The sequence below is a fragment of the Epinephelus fuscoguttatus genome, linkage group LG20 (assembly GCF_011397635.1).
Source record: "Epinephelus fuscoguttatus linkage group LG20, E.fuscoguttatus.final_Chr_v1".
Classification (NCBI taxonomy): Eukaryota; Metazoa; Chordata; class Actinopteri; order Perciformes; family Serranidae; genus Epinephelus; species Epinephelus fuscoguttatus.
Window position 1 is genome coordinate 33,308,496 of NC_064771.1, and position 21,427 is coordinate 33,329,922.

General features: G+C 40.0%; 1 protein-coding gene across 1 annotated transcript in view; it reads left to right on the forward strand.

Moving 5' to 3' along the window:
* tbkbp1 (TBK1 binding protein 1) overlaps window positions 1–21,427 on the forward strand; it is a 105,413-nt gene that overhangs the window by 40,378 nt on the left and 43,608 nt on the right. Inside the window, exon 2 of the mRNA XM_049563830.1 lies at window positions 14,308–14,566. Within this exon, the coding sequence (XP_049419787.1) occupies window positions 14,324–14,566 (243 nt within the window). The 5' untranslated portion in view covers window positions 14,308–14,323. The remainder of the gene's footprint in view (window positions 1–14,307; window positions 14,567–21,427) is intronic.

The following is a 21,427-nucleotide window of genomic DNA, read 5'->3' on the forward strand; positions in this document are numbered from 1 at the left end:
CTTTGTGGACTCCTGTCTTAAAGCCTTGAGACTGGCATTCTGGCTGTCGCCATCTTGGATTTTTGGAACCAGAGGTGACCGTTTTTGGATGACACGGTAGAGATAACCGTAGCTGCTAGCTTGGTTAGCACTGTTAACTGCATGGATGTACAAAGAGAACTGGATACAGCTTTGGAGGCTGGCCCCTGGTGATTCCTGTGAAAGTTGCAGGGTGGCATACGAACTCAAAAAAGCTTGATTTTTTGCAGTATGAAGTTACCCGAATCTTCAGCATTGCAAGATTCATAGAGCACAGTACACTAGAGATTTACAGTGGCAGAGTGTGGTCAAGCCAAGGTGGGCACAGCCGAGCAGATAACTTCCTGTTTAGCCCTCTGCTAACTTGAATGGGGGGAAAAAGGATTTAATCATGCCTCTCTTCAAAAATTTTGATGTGTATTTAGACTGAATGAATCAAACCCTGACAATCAAAACAAGTCATTTCACAGTGGTTGTGACACTCAAAATATTTATCCACTGATTTACAGACGTTTCTTTTACAGTATAAATCTATGGGAGGAAGTCATCTTGGGCCTCATGGTATTACGTGACGGACCTGGACCGTGTAATTCCAATTTTGGCCATGGTGTAAAATTGGCCTCAAAGCCCAGCGCTGTTCCTGGGGGGCTTGGGAAACCGTAATAATGCTAAGGCTAATTTTCACTAACAAAAAAACAGGCTTGAAACCATTTTAAAAAATGTACTTAGCAGAAAAATGAAACATCTGACTCCTTAGAGGGTCGTTTAGTACAACCAAATACTGAACAATACTTTTAAAGAACTGTAATAAGAGGAGCAGGTGGCTGGGTTTGATTTGACTGTTTTTTAGATTTTTACCCTCCCAGAAGCTACAAATATTTTTCCTTGAGCATCCCTGAGTGACTGGTGGAAAATGCATAACCCTCCGTCCACCATAAATTAGTTGTTAGATTTCAGTACCCTTTGATGTTTGAAAGTTCAAAGTTGAAGACGAAATCTTTGAGTTGAAAAAAGCCTTGGTTTTTCACTCTTGTTGTGCACGCTGGTTAGTTAGTCAGTTAATAGACAATCTATTTGGACCAAATTTTAAAATGAGACACGTAGAAAAAAAAGTGATTTTCAGAATATCACTATTTTAAACTCAGATTTGGTCATGTTTTTCTTAAGAAAGTGTCATCCCATATAATGTGTTCAAAAACAGCCATAAATTTGAAAATCCAACGAAAATTTTTTAGTCTCTGGATGATAAATGATGTAATTTTCGTGATTTTTTTTAAGAAAACATGGTAGTTTGAAAGGGATGTTTTCTTTAAAAATATGTGGTAAAATGAATACAAAATACAGCCATTACAAGTTCTATGCCGCCCTGAGACAAATAAAAAGCATACCAGTTTAAACAGTGAACAGTCCCTTTAACAACCAAGACGTTAAAATTAACTTTCATAAACCGAAAACACACTGAAATAGCAACAGCTACACCTATGCTGTGAATGTAGGGTTATACCATTGTTACATTGTCAACAGACAGCACCTACCTGCCACTCAAAGCAGCCACACCCTTAATTATGCATAGATTTAAGCCTTAATAACATTCAAACGGGTGAGTTATATAAAAATTTTCCCCTTGTACAGTTGTCATGAATGTTAAGATTTACTTTAAAGATGAAACTGTTTTTGTACCAGGCTGTAAAAATGTTTATTTCTGCTGTAAAGTTGGGCATTTTAACATGAAGGTCTATGGGGATTGACTCGCTTCCTCTAGTGGCCATTAGATGAACTGCAGTTTTTGGCACTTCCGCCTTGGCTTCATTTCTCAGTCCCGCAGGTTGCGGCTTGTTTGAAATACATTAACAGCCGAGGGAAGGATGAGAGGGAGATAGAGGGGAAAGTGGTTGCATCCCCCTCATACAAGATCCAACATTCAAATCGCACACTGCAGGGACTCACTCCCCCAGTTTCCTCTTTGATCCTGGTTCTGTTATCACCAGAAAACCCAGCCCTGACCCAGCTGGCACGATTTCCACTGCGCTCATATATTTACGCCCTGGGATACAAAAGAGACGCAGAAACACACAGACAGAACCTTCCACATAAACAGGCTTTAGGGAGAAGAAATAAATAGCTTATGATGATATAGCTTGTTACCAAAGAAACGGTCATGCCACAAAGCGGGAACAAGAACAGAATGCATCAATATTAACATCTGTAAGAGGAGATTTGCACCATTACAGTCTACAGTGAGCCTCGATTAGCTGGCAGACACAGAGAGAACAATCATCTGTTGCTTCAATCCTCAAAGGATCCCAAAAAATATGATTTGCGGTATTTACAGAGAGCTCCAGCTCTGGGATTTGATTGGGTTATGCATGTTTGTGAATGGATAAGGCTTGCTCTTTTCCACTCATCGAGGAATACTCCGGCTTAATGCTCGAGCTGCTGTTCGTCATGTTAAATCGAGGATACATCAAGTGTGTGAAATATTACAATTTCTCTTTTAAAGTCAAAGTATAGTAATATTTCACAACCTCACAGTCCTGTCGTAGTGCTAAAAAACTGGAGACCTGATCATGCTGTAAAGGAAACACGTTAGGATGGAAAAAAAGGTGTTTTGTAAATGAAGTTTGCTAATAATTTATATTCTGCAGACAGTTTGGGGAAAGAGTTTTCATTGTGTGTCAGAGTCATTTATTCAACACAGAAATATTTGTAAATAATTTTTATTTTGTGCTGTTTAATTTGGTAAAGACAACAAGGTCTAATTTTAACATAAAATACTAACACAGCTCCTTCTATTTAGTAAATAGGTAGAACAAGTGATTAATTAATTTGCTTGTAGTCATTTAAATGAAGCTCTGACGCCTGGAGAGTGCACCATGTTTGACCTTGCTTGGTGTTGTGCATGTTTTATGTGCTGTGTCATTTTATATTTTGAAGGAGAGTCTTTTTCGGTTGTGATTTCTTGAAAATACCTACTTAAGCTATAGACAGAGCCACAATAGGAAACACCAACACAGTGTATTTGTAAAATTATTTTCTATTAGAAAGGGGGGCAAAAGAAAACAAGAGATTCAGATGAATAAATAAACTCAAAGAACGACAGCGGCCAATCAAATCCTGCGTACACAAGTAGAGTAAAGCCCTTGTAGGAATACTTAAGCCCCCACATGACCATTTGTGTGTCAATTTCTCACCCTGTGTTACGTTGAATTTGTAAGAAAACTTTCTCTCATGCCTGCACGGTGAACAAAGAATCCAAAAGCTGAGGATTCTTGATGGATTAAAGTCAAAGGGGTTCGCATTTAACAACAGCAAAACTATATCAAAGCATCTGTTCACAAACTCTCACACAACTCCTGAAGTATAATCCAAGTCTCATTTATCCAGTCGTATGCTCAGCACTCCCCAAACAGACAGATCTTTCCCACTGGCAACTGGACTGAAAATTAATCTTTCTTCCAAACCAGACTCCATTGATAAAAACAGTAATTTTATATCACTGAACACAGCAGCTGCTGGTCTACTACTGACTCCATCAGTTAGTTTGTTCGTGTTATTTTCTGACTTTGGTGTTTTATAGGGTCATTTCAGATTCACTAAAGTCACACAATAACACAAACAAACTAACTTATCAAGGCAGCGGTAGACCAGCAGCTGCTGTGTTCAATGAGGTAAAATTACTGTTTTTGTCAATGGAGTCTGGCCTTGAAGAGAGAAAAATAAAGTTTCACTTCCGTTTTAAATAGTAAGGTTTTAGCAAAAATGCATATGTTTAGGAAGTACTGAGCTTACGACTGGATAAATGTGACTTTGCATGAGGACTGCTGCATGAGTTGTGTGAGAGTTTGTAAACAGATGTTTTGATATTGTTCTGCTGTTGTCAAATGCAATCACCGAGGACTGACCTATGAATTCGTTATGAATTTTAGTGGTTTTTGGATTCTCTGTTCACCTTGGAGGCATGCAAAGAAGGTTTCGTCACAAATTCAGTGTGACATGGGATGAGTAATTGACACACAAATGGTTGTTTTGGGGCTGAAGTATTCTTTTAAAAGGTTGACCTGATCCAGCCAATAGTTGTGGAGACATTTTACTTTAAACCACAAATGTACATCTCTTGGTGGCACTTGAGGAAAAGTCAGAGGATCACTGAAGTCATTAAGATTCATCCTCTGGGGATCATGAATGTCTTTACAAAACTACATTCAAATATTTGTTATATTCCAGTCTGCAAGTGGTAAACGAATGGATGAACTTTATCATCGATACATTCATGTTTAGCCATTCCACTAACATAGCTAAACATGGCACAACACTGGGGAAAAGGCTGAATGTAAAGCGTTCTTCATACTGTAAGCAGTCTGGACGTTTAGGGAGACTGAAGGTCCAATGAGAATGAAGGTTTTTTTCATCTTCTGGGGGAAAACAATAACTGACAAAACATTTTAATAGACCTGTAGGTGAGGTGGGCCACAATTTCTTTGAAATAAATCATTAAGCCCTGGGGATAAGAGCTGTGGTACTATCTCATACAACGAAGGCAGTATATTTAATGAGTGGGGTTATTGTGAAAGCCGTCATCTACTGAACTGATCACAAGACAAGTTTGCTGTGTGAAACCCTGCAGACTGACCTGAGGTGAGAAGAATCTCATCCGCAACAGAAAATTGCCACATACACACTATTTGTGATTTTAACACAAATTAAAGTTAAAAAACCTGTCAACAATAAAATATATAGCTATATATATATATATATATATATATATATATATGTTAAGAGAAGTTGAAATTTTGAGAATAAAGCTGAAGAAAAAATATTAGAGGATGAACTATTGTTTATTTGCTTTTCGAAAATAAAGTTGAAATTTTGAGAATGAAGCTTAAATGTTGAGGATAAAGCCGTCGAAAAAATAGAAGAAAATAGAAGAGAAAGGTTTTTATTTATTTTGCTTTTTGAGGATAAAGTTGAAATTTAAAAAATAACACTGAAATGCCAAGAACAGTTGAAATACCATTTTGAGAATAAAGTTAAAATGTTGAGAATAATTACATTTCCTCAAAGAAAAAAAATGTATCAGAGGAGGAAGTTTTTTGTTTGTTTGATTGTTTTTTCTGCTTTTTAAGACATAAGTTGAAATTTCCAGAATAAAGTTGAAATTTTCAGAATAAAGCTGAAATGTCAAGAGTAATTCAAAGACCATTTTGAGAATAAAATCAAAATGCTGAGAATAAAGAGTAAAGGTTGCAAGTAAAGCTAAAATGTTAAAAATAACGTTCAAATATCATTTTTAGAATAAAGTCGAAATGTTGAGAATAAAGTCAAACTTTAATTCTTAGTGTCGAGCATAAGAAAGAATATATCAGAGGAGGAAGCTGATTTTTTTTGTCTTTGTTTTTCAAGAATAAATTTGAAATACCATTTTTAACATACAGTCGAAATATCAATTATAAAGTTGAACTTTTAAGAATAAATCAAATGATGAGCATTAGTACATGTGGCTGCCTCTACAAAATGCTGTGTGATGATGAACTGCTGAAACTGTACTTCAGAATCGGTTTTAGTTAAAAGAAAATTATTTCTCTTTCAGCGCATAAACACGGTGTGGTATTAAGCATTCAGCCTTTGAAGAGATTGTGCTGAAAATTTCATCGTATCAGAAGGAGAAATCATATTCAATCCATAACTGCTAACAGACATATGCAAAGGTTTCAATGGTTACACCTGCGCCCATTACAGAGGGAATATGTTGTATCACAAGACACAATTTGACATACCAATAGAGCTGATTTTATTCTCGACATTTCGACTTCAGTCTCAAGTTTTCCACTTTATCCTCAATATTTTGACTTTTAAGAAATCTTCCTCCTCTCATTTTCCCCTTACGCCTGGCCCTGATACTCCTCTGTAAAAATAAACCCATTTAATTGCTCTCTTGATTTAACCTTGTGTTGCTGCAGCCTTGACGTTAATGTGACGCGTCGGAAGAAAATGTCAGCAGGTTCGACCCCGTCAGATTGTTGTTGTGACGTTTAACAAAAAATAGCTCATTCAAACAGGAGAGCTACATATAAAATTGCCACCACATGTAGGTAATGACAACAATAGCTTGTCACAGTCACCCACTCACTTCATGGCTGTAGCCTTTGCAGGTCCACTGATGACGACAGCAGCGTTGGCCCTTTCAGTGTACAGTGACACAGAGGGAGGGGAGTGGTGCTTTAATCTCTAGAGAGAAGAGGAAGGAAAGGGGGACAAGGGAGCAGAGACAGAGGACAAGGATGGGAGTCTCAGTGGGACAATATATGCCATGTGGGCCCCGGGTAATGTATGACTTCTTGTGGTAATCGCTGTAATGAAGCAGGGAGCTGGTTGGGAACGAAGCGTACGCTTTCACTTCTCCAGTCCGGTGGGGCCCCGAGAGCCTCAGCAAATGAGCCCAGAGGTCCAGGAGATAGAGTGGATAGTGTGTGATTGGGAAGGAGGAGGGGTCGGATGAAGCCGGATGAGGGATATTTTGGGTAGAGGAGCAGAGAGCAAGAGAGGGATCAGGGAAGGGGAGCTTAGTAGGAGCTCTGCGAGTGTGTGTGATAAATGCCTCATTTCTGTGCTGCCAATGTGAGGAGCCCAGACAAAATGGATGTTCCTGTGTCCCTGTCCTTTATTTTATCCACTCTGAGGCCATCCATCAGTGGCCACTGTATCCTCTTTACCACAGCATGTGAGCTGCTAGATGTCGTCGAGCTGTAGATTAGAGATTAGTCTTTTATTAGCCATGTAGGGATGCAGCCGGTGAATAGGTACTCCATACACAATTGAATCATAACATCCACTTGGCAATTTTATCAGATTTTTTGGTCTATGGATAATTATGTCCTCGAGCATGCACGTAGGCGGATGGTGTGTGCCGCTTCCGTGGGATGTTTATGGAAATGCGGTCACTACATACAGCGAGGTGAAAGCCTACCCGTCTAATATATATGATCCATTCCTGCTGGTTTCCTCATCTTGTCATATATTTCCATACTTTGATTTATTTCCCTCTTTCTGTTGTTTTCCTAACAGGTTGAAATCTGTTTTGCTCAAATGCAACACACAAAACATATCATTTAAGGCCTCTGAGGTGTGAACGGGGAGAACTTTTCGGACACGTGTTCTTGGCAACAACAATAAACCAATGTCCAATTCATCAGGTTTCTTTGCGTGCGGTGACCCATTTATTTTCACATGAACATGACTCAAAACAAATATGAAGAATGTTATTGTAGCTCCAACACACAGTGAGTACCGTCTGGACATTCATGTCTACAGGTCAGGGGTTAAGGGCCCAATCTTGTTGGGATACAGAAGTAGGATAAAGTGTTCGGGCTACATGGCCGTCCAAACAGAGGTTTTTCCAGACACACTACAAACTGAGTGCAGTGAGAAATTAGGCCCGTTTCCACTGCAGGAACTTCAGGGTAATTTTACGGGGCCGGGGCCGTTGGTGCGTGTCTCCACTGCAGGAACTACTCCCAAAGGACAGAGTTCCGGAACTTTTACAGGGGCTAAACAAGTCCCTGCCTCGGAGTAGGTACTCAGAACGGCCCCGAGACTGGCTGGGGCTTGGGGTTTACTTGGTGCTGATTAGATATACTCAAGGCGGGATGTGACGTTTTATAAATAACAACATAGTTATCGTAGATTAGCTGGGCTAACCGTTAGCCGTTAGCGGTGTCTGTATTAACTCAGTATCTCAATAAACGGTCCGTGAAAAAAATATTTTTTCCAGCGGATATCTTAGTTACAACATGATTGAGCTAGCAAAGCAGTTTTGTGTTGCTATGTGTGGTATTTATTCAGTTTTGGGAAAGCACGATGTCTAGAAAGCATCAGCTGACAGGGACAGCTAACAGCAGCAGCAAAGCTAACATCAGGATGTCATCTGTTAAAAGCCTCCCGTTGTCGGATACGACATGAAACTACTCCAGTTAGCTCAATCATGTTGTAACTAAGCCATCCGCTGGAAAAAAAAAAAAATTTCACAGACCGTGACCGAAGTTATTACAGACACCGCTAACCGCTAACTGCTAACGGCGTCCCCATGCCCCTACGTCGCCCCGGTCAAAATGGTCGCACAACGATTACGTCACATCCAGAGCCCGGTAACTTTACAGGAACCTTCCTCCTACTCCGCTCTCTCAGTGGAGACACGGCGGTTGAGGGCCGAGCGAAAGGACGTTCCTGTAGTAGTTCCTGCCCCCCAAATACTATCAGGAACTTCTTCAGTGGAAACGGGCCTATTATTGGCAAGGTGGGCGCACAAACAACAAAAGAAACGTCTTTATAACAAGCCAATGTATCCTCATACATCATACGAATCAGCGCCCCACAAACGACGTCTCATACTTAACCTAAAGTTATATACTTGACGTAACGGTGCGGAGGTGAGGATTGGCCAAGTTAAGTTACTGTGGTTAGCTTTCAGAAAAGAAACATGTTGACAACGTGGGAAGTTCTTGTGTGTTGTGACCCATTCGTCGCCTCAACCTGCCTCCTGAAGGCACCACTTCCTTCTTAACTTCCAGGGTATTGGTCATGTGATCACAGCGTTCCCAACACATGGGTTGTACGAGCTCATAATAACGTAGGGTATAAATAAATTTAGGGGCATGACTTTACGTAGTGCATGAGAACAGCCTGAACAAGCACAACAAAAAAAAAACAAACCCTAGTGGTAGCTTATTCTAATGTCTCGGTAGCTGACTAGCCCGGTCTTGTTTAAGATTCTTTTTTGTGGCCTTTGCCTTTGTAAGACAGGACAGGTTAAGCATGAAAGGGGAAGAGAGAGGGGATGACATGCAGCAAAGGATTGTGGGCCAGAATTAAACCTGCCGGCACTGTGGCAAGAACACTGCCTTTGTACATGGGACGCCTGCTCGACCCACTGAGCTACCAGGCACCAGACAGTCCCAGATTTTGACATATTTCTATGTTGCAATTCCCCCTTTGATGGCATGTAGCATCCAAACTTTAACTAAAGTCCAGTAGTGAAGTTGCTGCACTTGTTACAGCTCCTCTAATATCAGAGCAGACTGGCAGGAGGAGCAGAGATGTCTCGGTAGCAAAGAATTGGCTTTTCATGGCACTATCCACGCCGACGGGTCGCAACAAAACACCCACGACTGGTGCCTGAAAAGTGGATTGAAACACAGCAATGACTTGCTAAAATACAGCCGTTTTCATTTGTGGTATGGAACAGTCGTCTGCAGCAAAGCAGCCATCTCGCCCAGGTGACATGCCATCTGTTGTCCCCTCCACCTCAGAGGAGAAAGTCAGCTCATATACTACATCACTTTGGAAAGGCAGAAATGTGCAAATATCATGTTTAAATAGTTTGCAGAGACATAAAATGCCAGCATTTTCTTCTGGTGACAGGACTGAGATTTCAACCACTACCCTTTGTACCTGTGTTACAGGCAAAGGGGCACTGGAAAACAAGGGGTAAGGGGTGAAAATAAGAAATAGGATCGGGCCATTAGAGTGACAGAGTGCTCGCCAGAGAAAAGCGCCCAAGCCTCGACAGCACGGTGTCAGCACAGAGCACATCACAGGACCTTAATATCTTCCTGGTGTAAACACCAGTCTGCAGGCAGCTGGCAGGTGACTGGCACAGTCCATCTGTGTGTGTGTGTGTGTGTGTGTTTGTGTGTGTGTCATCTCTCTGATCAAACAGGCATTTTTGTCCACACATGCATTTTCTCTTTGTGTGACTCTTCCTCTGTGTATTTTTTTTTGTTTTTTGGCAGCATGTGCACAGACGTGCGTTTGTGTGCATGTGGGAGTGCTTTTGGATCATCCTGTTAGACCAGCGAGGAAAAGAGCTGTAGATTGGCTGAGGCTTTATCCCCCTCTCTCTTAAAACACAAGGAAAATAGCAACCGTGGAGGAAGGGAGCAGATGAAAATAGCTCAGTAGGCAATCGCTGACTCACAAGGCAATGCTGGAGTCAGGAAGGCATCCATTCCAGTATACATCAAATCAACTCGCTGTTGTGTAACTCCCTCAGTACCCGTAAATCAAACCGTTATCGGTGCGCCTCGCTACGTCTAGTATGACTTTTGTGCACATGTCCCCTCTGTGGCTGCATGAAAAGAGGGCGGTGACATCACAGGTGCCATTTATCATTTTGACAGCATTGCCCTAAGTCTTTCGGGCCGGGAGGCCAAAGCTGGTTGGCTGCGATATAGCATGGTCAGCTAACTACCCAGCTCATTCATCATGCCACTCAAGGAGCGTAGGCTGTCACAGCTCATGTTTTTTTAAGTACCGTGAAATGGAACAAGAGCACGAACCAGACTCATATGTGAATCACAGTCTGATTAACATATCAGCCACCGTACATGAACTGGTTACTCATGCACCTGTAGGGCAGCTCTCACCAAAAATAATATGTAGTTAACGCAAAAGAGAGATAAAAGGCGCTGAAATTCTTTGGGCTGTGTGAGGTAGACAAAATGTTTACATGCACAAAAGAATGTGATGTAAAAAATTATAGGCTCTTTGTCAGTAACACAAAAAGTATCATGATGTAATGATGCTCTACACGCAGAAATATCCTCGTCTTCCATCACTGATAATTCAATGGAGAAGCTAAAGCCATCAAAGTGAATGCAGCCAGTGCTGGGGAAGCTACTTTGAAAGCTTTGCAAGCTACCAATGTCTTCACACAGGAAGAGGTTGAACTACAGCAAAGCTGCCTCAGGGAGAAATCAAGTTTGGTTAACTAAAGCTGATTAGAAAAAGTAGAGCAAACGACTTTGTAAAAAGAATGCCACCTAACCGAATTTGTTGCAAAAGGTGCCCACTTGTTCACAGGTCATAACCCAATGAAATAAAAATCCACACTGTTCATGGGAAAGTGCAGGAATGTCAGCTTTGGTTTTGTATGCTATGTCCATCTGTCAGACACCTGCAGTTCAGAAACTAGTGTCTTAGGACCAGATGGATAAACGATGTGTATGCCCAAAAACCATGCGTACGACTTTTCTTACACAAACTGGTATATATACAGTATTTATATTTATATAACAACGTGCGTTCTTCAAACCAGGCGTACACACGTTTTAGCTGAGACAGTCATCAGTGATATAAAGGACATCATTAAATGTTAAGTTGAGAGACGGATAACATTGTTTCTAGGTTGCTTGCTCATTTTTTTTTTCATGGTGTTCTGTAAAATATGAATCAAAGGTGCATTTATGAAGTTCACTGATGAGTTATTTCTTTTAATTTACATTCATCTCCCTGTCAGCGATTGTTCAATTTTATCCTGTGACGCACTTTGTAAAGTCAGTTTCAACACCAGTGCTCCAATTCATTCATTCATTCATTCTTCTGATGTTTAAAAACAAGGATGATCGAGATTTTAAAGCTACGATAGTTTGCAGAATTGTGATGAATCACAAGGACGCTACAGATATCCAAAGCCGTCTCTGATGTGACTCAGTGGGTGTAATTATGCTTTCTTTACCGTTCTCATTGAGGTCTAATGAGAGGCAGGGGGGCACAAGTGTTGCAAATGAATGTTTTGGGGCATCATTTTATGGTGAACTGTGGTGATTGAGATTTATAAAACAGAATAAGGCAGATGCACAGCTTTATAAATCTGACAAAAACATGCGCTTTAGATGTGAATCTACACAGAGTTTTATGCATCTGGCAGGTGGGAGTACTGCACCAAGCGTGATCACACAGTTAGCCAGGTGACTTTCAAAATAGCATGCAACAACTTCTCAGAACATTTGGTAATAAATAAAAGTAATTCATACTTGCAAACACAAGCCAATAGTCCTGATGGTGGCGCTACAGCAAGCGTCTAAAGTACAAAACTTTGAAAATTCATAACAAGTCGACTGTATGTGCTACAGCTTCGCAACTTTCACTAAAATGTAGCCCCAATACTGAAGAAACATTTGTACATTTAAACCTATTGCAAATTATGAAGTTCATCACTCTGTTTTTTTCAAAAACTGTAAAACGTTTTAAACCTATCTCCTCCCACAACTTTTGCTCAATTGACACCAAACTTGCTACAGAGCATCTTCAGACTGTCCTCCACAAACTGTCCTCACAGATTTTTGATTAATTAAAAATTGAGCCTACAGTGCATCAAGACGTTTGACTGTAAACAGTACTGTAAACATATACTTGCAAATTCTTGCTAAATAAGTTTTCAATGTTCATGAAAAAACATTAACAAAATTTTGGAGTCATGGTAGATGATGTTTGGAAAATATCAGAATTTGATATCAAAAACTGAATTTTTGACAGCATTTTGAATTCTGTCCTCATGTGAACCATTGCTGTCAATGGGAATAGAGCATCTTTACACATCAGTTTTTCACTTAATATGTAGTAGATCAATCATTGTTAAAAACAAATTAACAACATCTCCATGCTGTCTAGATGCAAGATGTGTATTTTCAGATTTTTGTCCTCATAACTGAATTTATGACAGCAGTTTGAAATCTGCCTTGACAGCTGCTGTCATCCTGGTGGCTGACTTAGTCAGTTTGTGAAGCCACAAAAAGGTTGTCACTTGCTAATTAGCTCAGTTAGATAGGAGATGCTTCTTGGTGTCAGAGGTTGTGAGTTCAAGCCTCAAATGATGAAAAATGGTCATTGTAATGGCAACTTTCTTGTTGTCTTCCTATTCTGCCTCTTGTTGCTCAGAATTGCCTAAAATTGCCCGGCCCCGACCATTGCTGTGCAAAGGAGGCTAAATTACAGCAAGGACATAATGGCAAAATAAAAAGAATCATTCCTTTCTTTTTATGGCCCAAAATTATTTGTAGTGTCAAAAGTTAACTACACAAAAAATGGCAAAAAAGCAATTTAACTACTTGAATCATATGCAAAAACAGTACTAGTTTAATACCGTGTAGTTCACTGCTCCCTGACACTGACTACAGCAGTGTGTCCAGGCAGCCAGACACTAAACTGTTGAGGTAACGTGTTGGTACAGAAATGACAGATTATCTGGATGTGGAGGAGTCAAAGAGCGGCCCACACCGCAACAGATGATCAGAAACTTGGATAATCTTAAAATGTCTTCAGAGTTGCATCACTTGTGCAAGTGTGACAACTCCACTAGTGGTTCCCAAAGTGGGTGGTGCAGAATGTGAGGAGCCTGAGGGACGGATCAAGGATGCTGCAAGATTTGTTTATTCTAATCTTTCTCTGCACATTTTACCAAAACCCTCACAAGACACAGAAATAAAATAAAACAAGGCGAAACTGACTTTAAAGCAGCTATAAAAAGGTGGCCTGTTGCATTTCATCTAACTGTTTAGCTGTCCAGCTGCAGCTTTACTGTTTAAGTTCACTCTCAGCGTCGTTTTCTGCCCAGCAGTGACTTTCCTCGACACACAACAACAAACAGCGATCAGCAGATGGAAGTGATGGAAAGATCTGCCACTGTAAATAAACTCAGAGAAATGCATCTCAGTATTCAGGAGGCACAGAAGTGTACTCTGAAAGCTAAGTGCCATGAGAAGGAGTCTGTATGGAGGGGTGCTGTGGGTTAAAAATATTTGGGAACTGCTGCTATGATCATTGTGCAGCCTGTGTTTATTTGCAACGATGCAATAACTGTGCAGACATTAGCTATATATTAGCTAGCAACTTATTTGTGGAGTCATAAAGTCTTTGGTTTAAAGCAAATTCTTCGCTCCAGTAGAGAAAAGATTCTTATTGTGTCCTCACTCACACTTTGGACAATCTTCCATCTGTTGGCATCCACTGCATTGCATCTTTGCACCGACTTGCTGTGCAGTCATGCTGCCTCTTAACTTCGCCTCGCCTTCTGTCTGAACAAAACTTTATAATCTAGAAGAAGGGAGATTAACATGTGCGTTTGTCTTTGTTCAGTATAAACGTAGTGTGCACATAAACATACTCAATGCGATGATGTGACGCAGTGCCTTCTCTGATGTATGTATCCACCCAGTCATCTTTAAATTTCACATGTCCCTCATCCTGCCTCCTGTCTCTGTCTGTACCCGCTTTGCTTTTGAATATTTTACATCGTGTGTGCCAGAAATCCGACTGCTCTCAGTCGAACGTGGCTTTGTTCTTTTTTGTTTGTTGCGAGTAGCTGCCTGCTTGATGTTTTTAGCACTGCTGCGGTGGCACTGATAGCCGACCCTCTTGCCAGGATTATGAAACGCTTTTTTGGGGTAGGTACATTTAATTGAATGGAAACAATCTGGAGGTTTAATAATTAATGGGCAAATAACTGTCTGTCCTCAGGTTGAGGCTCTGAGTGATGCAGTCTCTGTTCGGAGGAGGGGAGCTGGGGCTGCTGGGAGGAGGCGGCGACGCAGGGGGCCTGAAGGAGGATGGCTGCGGCAGCGTGGCGTGGCACTCCTCGCAGCTGCCCCCCGACGACGTCTACTCGGCCTCCCACTTCGCCCTCATCACTGCGTATCAGGACATCAAGACGAGGCTGGCCTGCCTGGAGCGCGAGAACACCAGTATCAAGAGAAAGCTCAAGATCTATGAGATCAAGGTGAAGAGTTTTCACTTCAAAGCACAACGTCAAATATGAAAACTAATTATTATTATTGTCCTTGTTGGTATCAGACAGAAGGTCTGCAGCTCTGACAAGGATAAAGCCCATTTGTTTTTTGATTTATTAGCCTTTCAAAGACGGAATGAGCCGTCCACTCAGCCGTAGTGTTATTCAGCCAGTGAGATTGTACACAAAGATAAAAAGGGAGAAAGCTTTGGTGGGCTTTGATCCTGGACCAGTGGGGGAATAAACAGCAGAGATCACTTTACTGTATCCAGGCGGAAGGCGACTGAAGTTTTAAGTCATGTTTAAGTAAAAATAATGTTGAGTAACAACCGTATGGAGCCCTGGGAGCAACGGAGGGGCTATCAAACACATAACCTCCTTTAAAGTAACTGTGGACCCCCCCCACCACACACACACACACACACACCTCTAACATGCATTCTGTGTATGGAAACAGAATCTCAATAATGAGGGAAGGTCACAGGCGTTTGGGTAATTGGATCTATTGTCAACAAACATGGCGTGTCCCAGGTCACATGGGCTCTACTTATCTTTTGCTTTGTTGAAAAAGAGGCTGTCTGTACATTTTTCAGGCTTGCTTGAGACAACAGGAAGAGGCAGAGTCAAAAGGTCAATATTAGGGCTGCAACTATTTTGATTATCGACTAATCTACAGATTATTTTCTCAATTATTCAATTAATTTCATCTGCAAAATGCCAAAAAAATTGTTTAAAAAATGCCAGTTATAGTTTTCGGCAACCCATGGTGATGCACTTAAAGGAAGAGTGTGTGAGATTTAGGGGGATTTAGTGGCATCTAGTGGTGAGGATTGCAGATTGCAACCAGTGGAAACTTCTCCTGGTTAGAATTCCTTCGCTGTCAGTTTTGAAATCAGTTTCAAAAATGGGAGTGGCCCAATTTAGAGCCAGAGTTTGGTTTGTCCATTCCGGGCTACTGTAGAAACATGGTGGTGCAACATGGCAATCTCTGTAGATGAGGACCCGCTCCGCATGTGGATATATACAGCTCATTCTAAGGTAACAAAAACACAACAATAGTCTTATTTTTAAGTGATTATACACCAAAGAAAACATACCAACATATCCTCCTTAATCCTTCACACTGGACCTGTAATAGCTTGCTGTATGTGACCAATGCTCCAAAACCCCAAGATATTGAAATGACTAATTATAAATGAAAGAAAAAAGCAGTAAATCCTGTCATGTGAGAAAGTTGGACCCAGAGAACGTTTGGCTTTTCTCCCCGAAAAATGACTAAAAAGATTAATTGGTTGTCAAAATAGTTGCGGACGAAACAATGAATCGACCAGCTGTTGCAGCGTCAGTTATTGTGCTTCAAACAAAGTGATTGTTGCATCGTCAAACTGTGTCTGAAACCCACACACACATTTTCATGACATTGGAAGAGGCAGACACACACAACGTCACACATGTCATACATGTCACACACACTGGTTTGTCTCAAGCAGACGCTCCTGTATGAAAGCCCTTTGTTACCAGTGTGATCAAATGAAGCACCTGTAATTAAAGGTGATTGTAAAGAAAAACTTTTTCAAATAATGACTCAGCATCTGGGGCGACCGCTAGTTCACCTGGTGGAGCAGGTGCTCATGTACAAAGGCTGTGTCCTTGCCACAGTGGCCCTTTGCTGCATGTCATCCCCACTCTCTCTGCCCCTTTGCACTGTATCTGTCGTATCAAATAAAGGCAAGAAAGCCCCCCAAAGTATGCCTTACAAAAAGACTTAGCATCTCAAAATAATGAAAGGTCTAAAAAAAATAATGACTTACTGCCGTTTCATATTAATTTGAGATAATAACTCATTATTTCTTTTACAAAAAAGTGTCTCATTTTGAGGTGCAAAGTGATTATTCTGAGAAAGTTTGTCATTATTTGGAGAAACTACCTAATTAAATGTATTATGAGAAATTTTTTAATTTTTTTAAAGATACAATTTTTTTGAGAAAATAAATCTTTTTTTTTGAGATATTAGGTCATAATTTTGAGAAGTTTCTCAATATTTTGATAATTTAGTAATTATTTTGACATACTTAAATGCCAGCTCATTAATTTAAGGTATTAGGTCATAATTTTGAGAACATTTTTCATTAATTTAGAAACATACCTATTATTTTTGAGAAATGTTCAAATTTTTTGAGATACTAACAAATTTTTTGGGATAGTAAGTCAAAATTTTGAAAGTCATTCTTTTGAAAAAGTTAAGAGATATTAACTGATTATTTTTGAAAAACTTAGTCATTTGAGAAACTTACTCATTATTTTGGTAAAGTTTCCTTTTTTTAGATACTATTTTTTGAGATAGTGAGTCATTATTTTGAAATACTAAGTCATTCTTTTGAGATATTAAGTAATAATTTTGAAAAAGTTTGTCATTATTTTGAGACACTAATTCAGAATTTTAGGAATAATCTTCATTATTTTAATAAACATACTTATTATTTTGAGAAATTTTCAAATTTGTTGAGATACTAACAAATTTGTTGAGATAGTAAGTCAAAATTTTTTAAAACTAAGTCATTCTTTTGAGAAAGTTGAGAAAGAGGTACTAACTGATTATTTTTGAAAAACTTAGTCTTAGTTTCTTTTTACATACTTATTATTATGAGAATTTTTTTTGAGATACTAACAAATTTTTTTAAGATAGTAAGTCAAAAATTTGAAAAACTAAGTCATTCTTTTGAGATATTAAGTCATAGTTTTGAGAAAGTTTGTCATTATTTTGAGACACTAAGTCAAAATTTTAAGAATATTTTTCAGAATTTGAGAAACTTGATCATTATTTTGGGAAAGTTTCTTTTTTGAGACACTAACTACATTTTTAGAGATAGTAAGTCATTATTTTGAAATACTAAGTCGTTATAGAGAAAATTCCTCATTATTTTGATATAACTCATAATTCTGAAATACTAAGTCATTCTTTTGAGATGTTAAGTCAAAATTTTGAGAAAGTTTCTCATTCTTTTGAGATATTAACTGATTATTTTGAAAAACTTAGTCATCATTTTGGGAAAGTTTCTTTTTTTGAGATAGTAAGTCATTATTTTGAAATACTAAGTCACTGTTTTGAGATATTAGGTCATAAATTTGAGAAATGTTCTAATTATTTTGAGATACAGACCCATTAATCTGGAAAACATATTTTTTATAACACATTTTTTATGATACTAAGTCATAATTTTGAGAACATTTCTCATTATAATGACTTACAGGATCTCTTTTTCATAACAATGACAGAAATGGGCTTCCATACTACTTCTCCTTAAAGTGGCTTTTGTTGGTGGATATTTTCATAAGATGTAGGTAATCTGTACAGACTGCTTTCACTCCTGGCTGTGATTCGATCACAGTGTGTTACACTTGCTTTACATTTGGTTTCTTTATCTAGAAAATAAATGTTTAAAGGGGCCATGTAGGCGAATGTTACTGATGAACAGAGTCAGTTGAAGCTGAGGTGAAAGAGATAAATCATCTTGATATAATTGGATGATGTGAAGATAAGTCCCAACCTGCATGACCATACGTTCTGTAAATATACTCCTTCATTGATTTTGGTTTGATTAATTGCGTCAATATACATTAGGATTATTGGTGACATCGATTGGGAGTCAGCAGGGAAATAGCTACTGTACATGAAGAATGATGGTGTCAGAGGGCTGCACACAGAGTTCACAGAGGCTCCTGCAGAGGGTCAGGAGAGATCACATATTGGAAGTCTTCACAGAAAACGATCTGCACAAGTCTTTCCACTGTTGAATATGTGACGAATCAGCTGAGCTTCACGAATTAAAGTCAGTGACACTGTTAACATTTGTGCATAGCTGGGCCTGTTTGCTGGGTGGTGGAAATCACGCTACTTTGCGGCTGAATGAGAGAGCAGGTGGAGCAGAAATCCCCCCCTGAGCAGTAGCCGGGCTGACGGGCACATATACAGAGGGGGAAAGTAGCTTATAGGGAAAGCATGGGAGGACAGAAAGTGAGGGAAAGTGGAGAAAAATAAGTGGAAAGAGGGAGTTAAACGGGCGGAAGGATGCAGTGTGAGACACACAAAAGGACGAGAGATGAGGGAGTGGAAGGAGATAATGACGCAAAGAGCAAGGGAGAGATAAATTGCTGAAATTAAGAACAAAGGAGGATTAAAGAAAAAAAAATCCTGGATGTTCTCATTATTATCAAGAGCGAGTGGTGTTCTACTTATTCTAGGAATTATATGGTATAATGTCCCCACTTTCCACTCAATTTTTCACTTGCGGTGCACGAGGACGTTCAGCAGGCTGTGCTGTTTACAATGCCGGGGAGAGACGGGGAGGATGTCTGACAGAGGAGGGAACCAAGTGCTTCAAATGACAAAGAGTTATCAAAGAGGCTGCTGTACTTGAAATGCTGAGGAAGACGATTCGGAGGAGATGCAAGCTGTTGCTGCATTATGGCCTACTAAGGATACTGTTGGAGGGGGAAATGAAACTGTGAATCTTCTGTGATGCTCCGGTTGAATATCTGTAGCTCCAGAAAGCTTTGATTCTCAGAGGCTTGCATCAAAAACATGATTAGTGCTGATGTTTTGACATATTTGTTGGCTTTACAAAAGGTTTTGCATGATTTTCAAGTTGCTGGAAATGCAGTTTGACTTTGTCCTCCCTCTCCCGACGTATGTGTCGGTGCAGAAATCCTGCATCCTTTTAGCGAGCAGCTGTTACCGAAGGCTGCAGGCTGCCACATCGCTGTTGACTTACTCACAAGCGGCAGTTTGTTCAGGGCCCATTCCCAGAGAGACAGGTGTTGATTTTGGGGAGTGCAGGTGCAGATGCTGGCTGTTTGGAGTGGGAGCTGTCACATCTGTGCCTCTGTAGATACAACAAGTGCCTTTTATTTCAGGTTTGGATAATCAATCGAAACACTGATCACAATATTGACTTGTGAAAAGTCCAAATCCCCGTGTGCAGAAATTATTTTTAGCCTTTTTGTTCCCACAGCAGAGGTGGTGTTGCTGCAGGCTTCCTCTAAACACAAGATGCCTGAGTACAGCCGCTGTAATGATGCAGATGGAAGTGCTTCCTGCTTCTTTGAACATGGGTTGAAGTGAGGTTGTTCTCCGGTTTAGAGCTCCCGACGCTCGGCGGTATGAGGATTCTTGGGCCCCCTGGGGGGTTCTGCCCTTGTTGCAAACATTTACTGTTAAACTGAGCAGAGAGAGGTGTTCCTGCTAAATGGAAAAGGGTTGTTTGCTCCTCAAATAGACATTGCATCAGCGGCAATGACTTCACACAGAAAATGAAAAGCCCTCCCTGCTCACGGTAGGCACTCTAAATGTAAATGTGTTCATTTAGGTTGAACCACATGCAGTTATGTAACTTCTCTTGTGTGTTTCTAGCACAGGAGTCTGCGGCCAAACAACAGTTTAGCACCATAATGAGACAAATTGCTTACTTCACAGATAAAGCAACAGTAAATGTGATAAATGCATGTTCTACAGAGTTACGATTACATAATCAGTCATGTCTGCATAATCGTAGCTGCATGTAATGCAATTATTTCTGCATAATTTACATGTTCATATGTTGTGGTGTTGCATCATACTTGCACCTCATATCATGTACAACAGTAAATATGTTTTCCCCCATGAATCCTTAGTTGTTAACGTGCGAGGCAACATTATAGGAGCTCTTGTTTTTTCCTTAGCAGATACAAATGGAAATATTTGAATGTTTTTTTAAATTGTAAAATCACATAAAAAAATTCCAGATATAGAGAACTACATCATCATATTCGTACTAGTTAGTTGTAATCAATATATCTACAGATTATTTCATAACTACCATAAAACTTCAATTAAACGCCCAGTCTCTTTTACTCTTACTTACTCTTTTGTCTCAAATAGAGGCCTGTCTCAAATAGAGGCCTGTCTCAAATAAAGGCCTGTCTCAGATAAAGGCCTGTCTCAAATAGAGGCCTGTCTCAGATAAAGGCCTGTCTCAAGTAAAGGCCTGTCTTAAATAGAGGCCTGTCTCAAATAAACACCTGTCTCAAATAGAGGCCTGTCTCAAGTAAAGGCCTGTCTTAAATAGAGGCCTGTCTCAAATAAACGCCTGTCTCAAATAGAGGCCTGTCTCAAATAAAGGCCTGTCTCAAATAAAAACCTGTCTCAAATAGAGGCCTGTCTCAAATACAGGTTTGTCTCAAATAAAGCCCTGTCTCAAATAGAGGCCTGTCTCAAATAAAGGCCTGTCTCAAATAGAGGCCTGTCTCAAATACAGGTTTGTCTCAAATAAAGCCCTGTCTCAAATAAAGCCCTGTCTCAAATAGAGGCCTGTCTCAAATAAAGGCCTGTCTCAGATAAAGGCCTGTCTCAAATAGAGGCCTGTCTCAAATAGAGGCCTGTCTTAAATAGAGGCCTGTCTCAAATAAACGCCTGTCTCAAATAGAGGCCTGTCTCAAATAAAGGCCTGTCTCAAATAAAAACCTGTCTCAAATAGAGGCCTGTCTCAAATACAGGTTTGTCTCAAATAAAGGCCTGTCTCAAATAGAGGCCTGTCTTAAATACAGGTTTGTCTCAAATAAAGGCCTGTCTCAAATAGAGGCCTGTCTCAAATAGAGGCCTGTCTCAAATACAGGTTTGTCTCAAATAGAGGCCTGTCTCAGATAAAGGCCTGTCTCAAATAGAGGCCTGTCTCAAATAAACGCCTGTCTCAAATAAAGCCCTGTCTCAAATAGAGGCCTGTCTCAAATAAAAACCTGTCTCAAATAGAGGCCTGTCTCAAATAAAGGCCTGTCTCAAATAGAGGCCTGTCTCAAATACAGATTTGTCTCAAATAA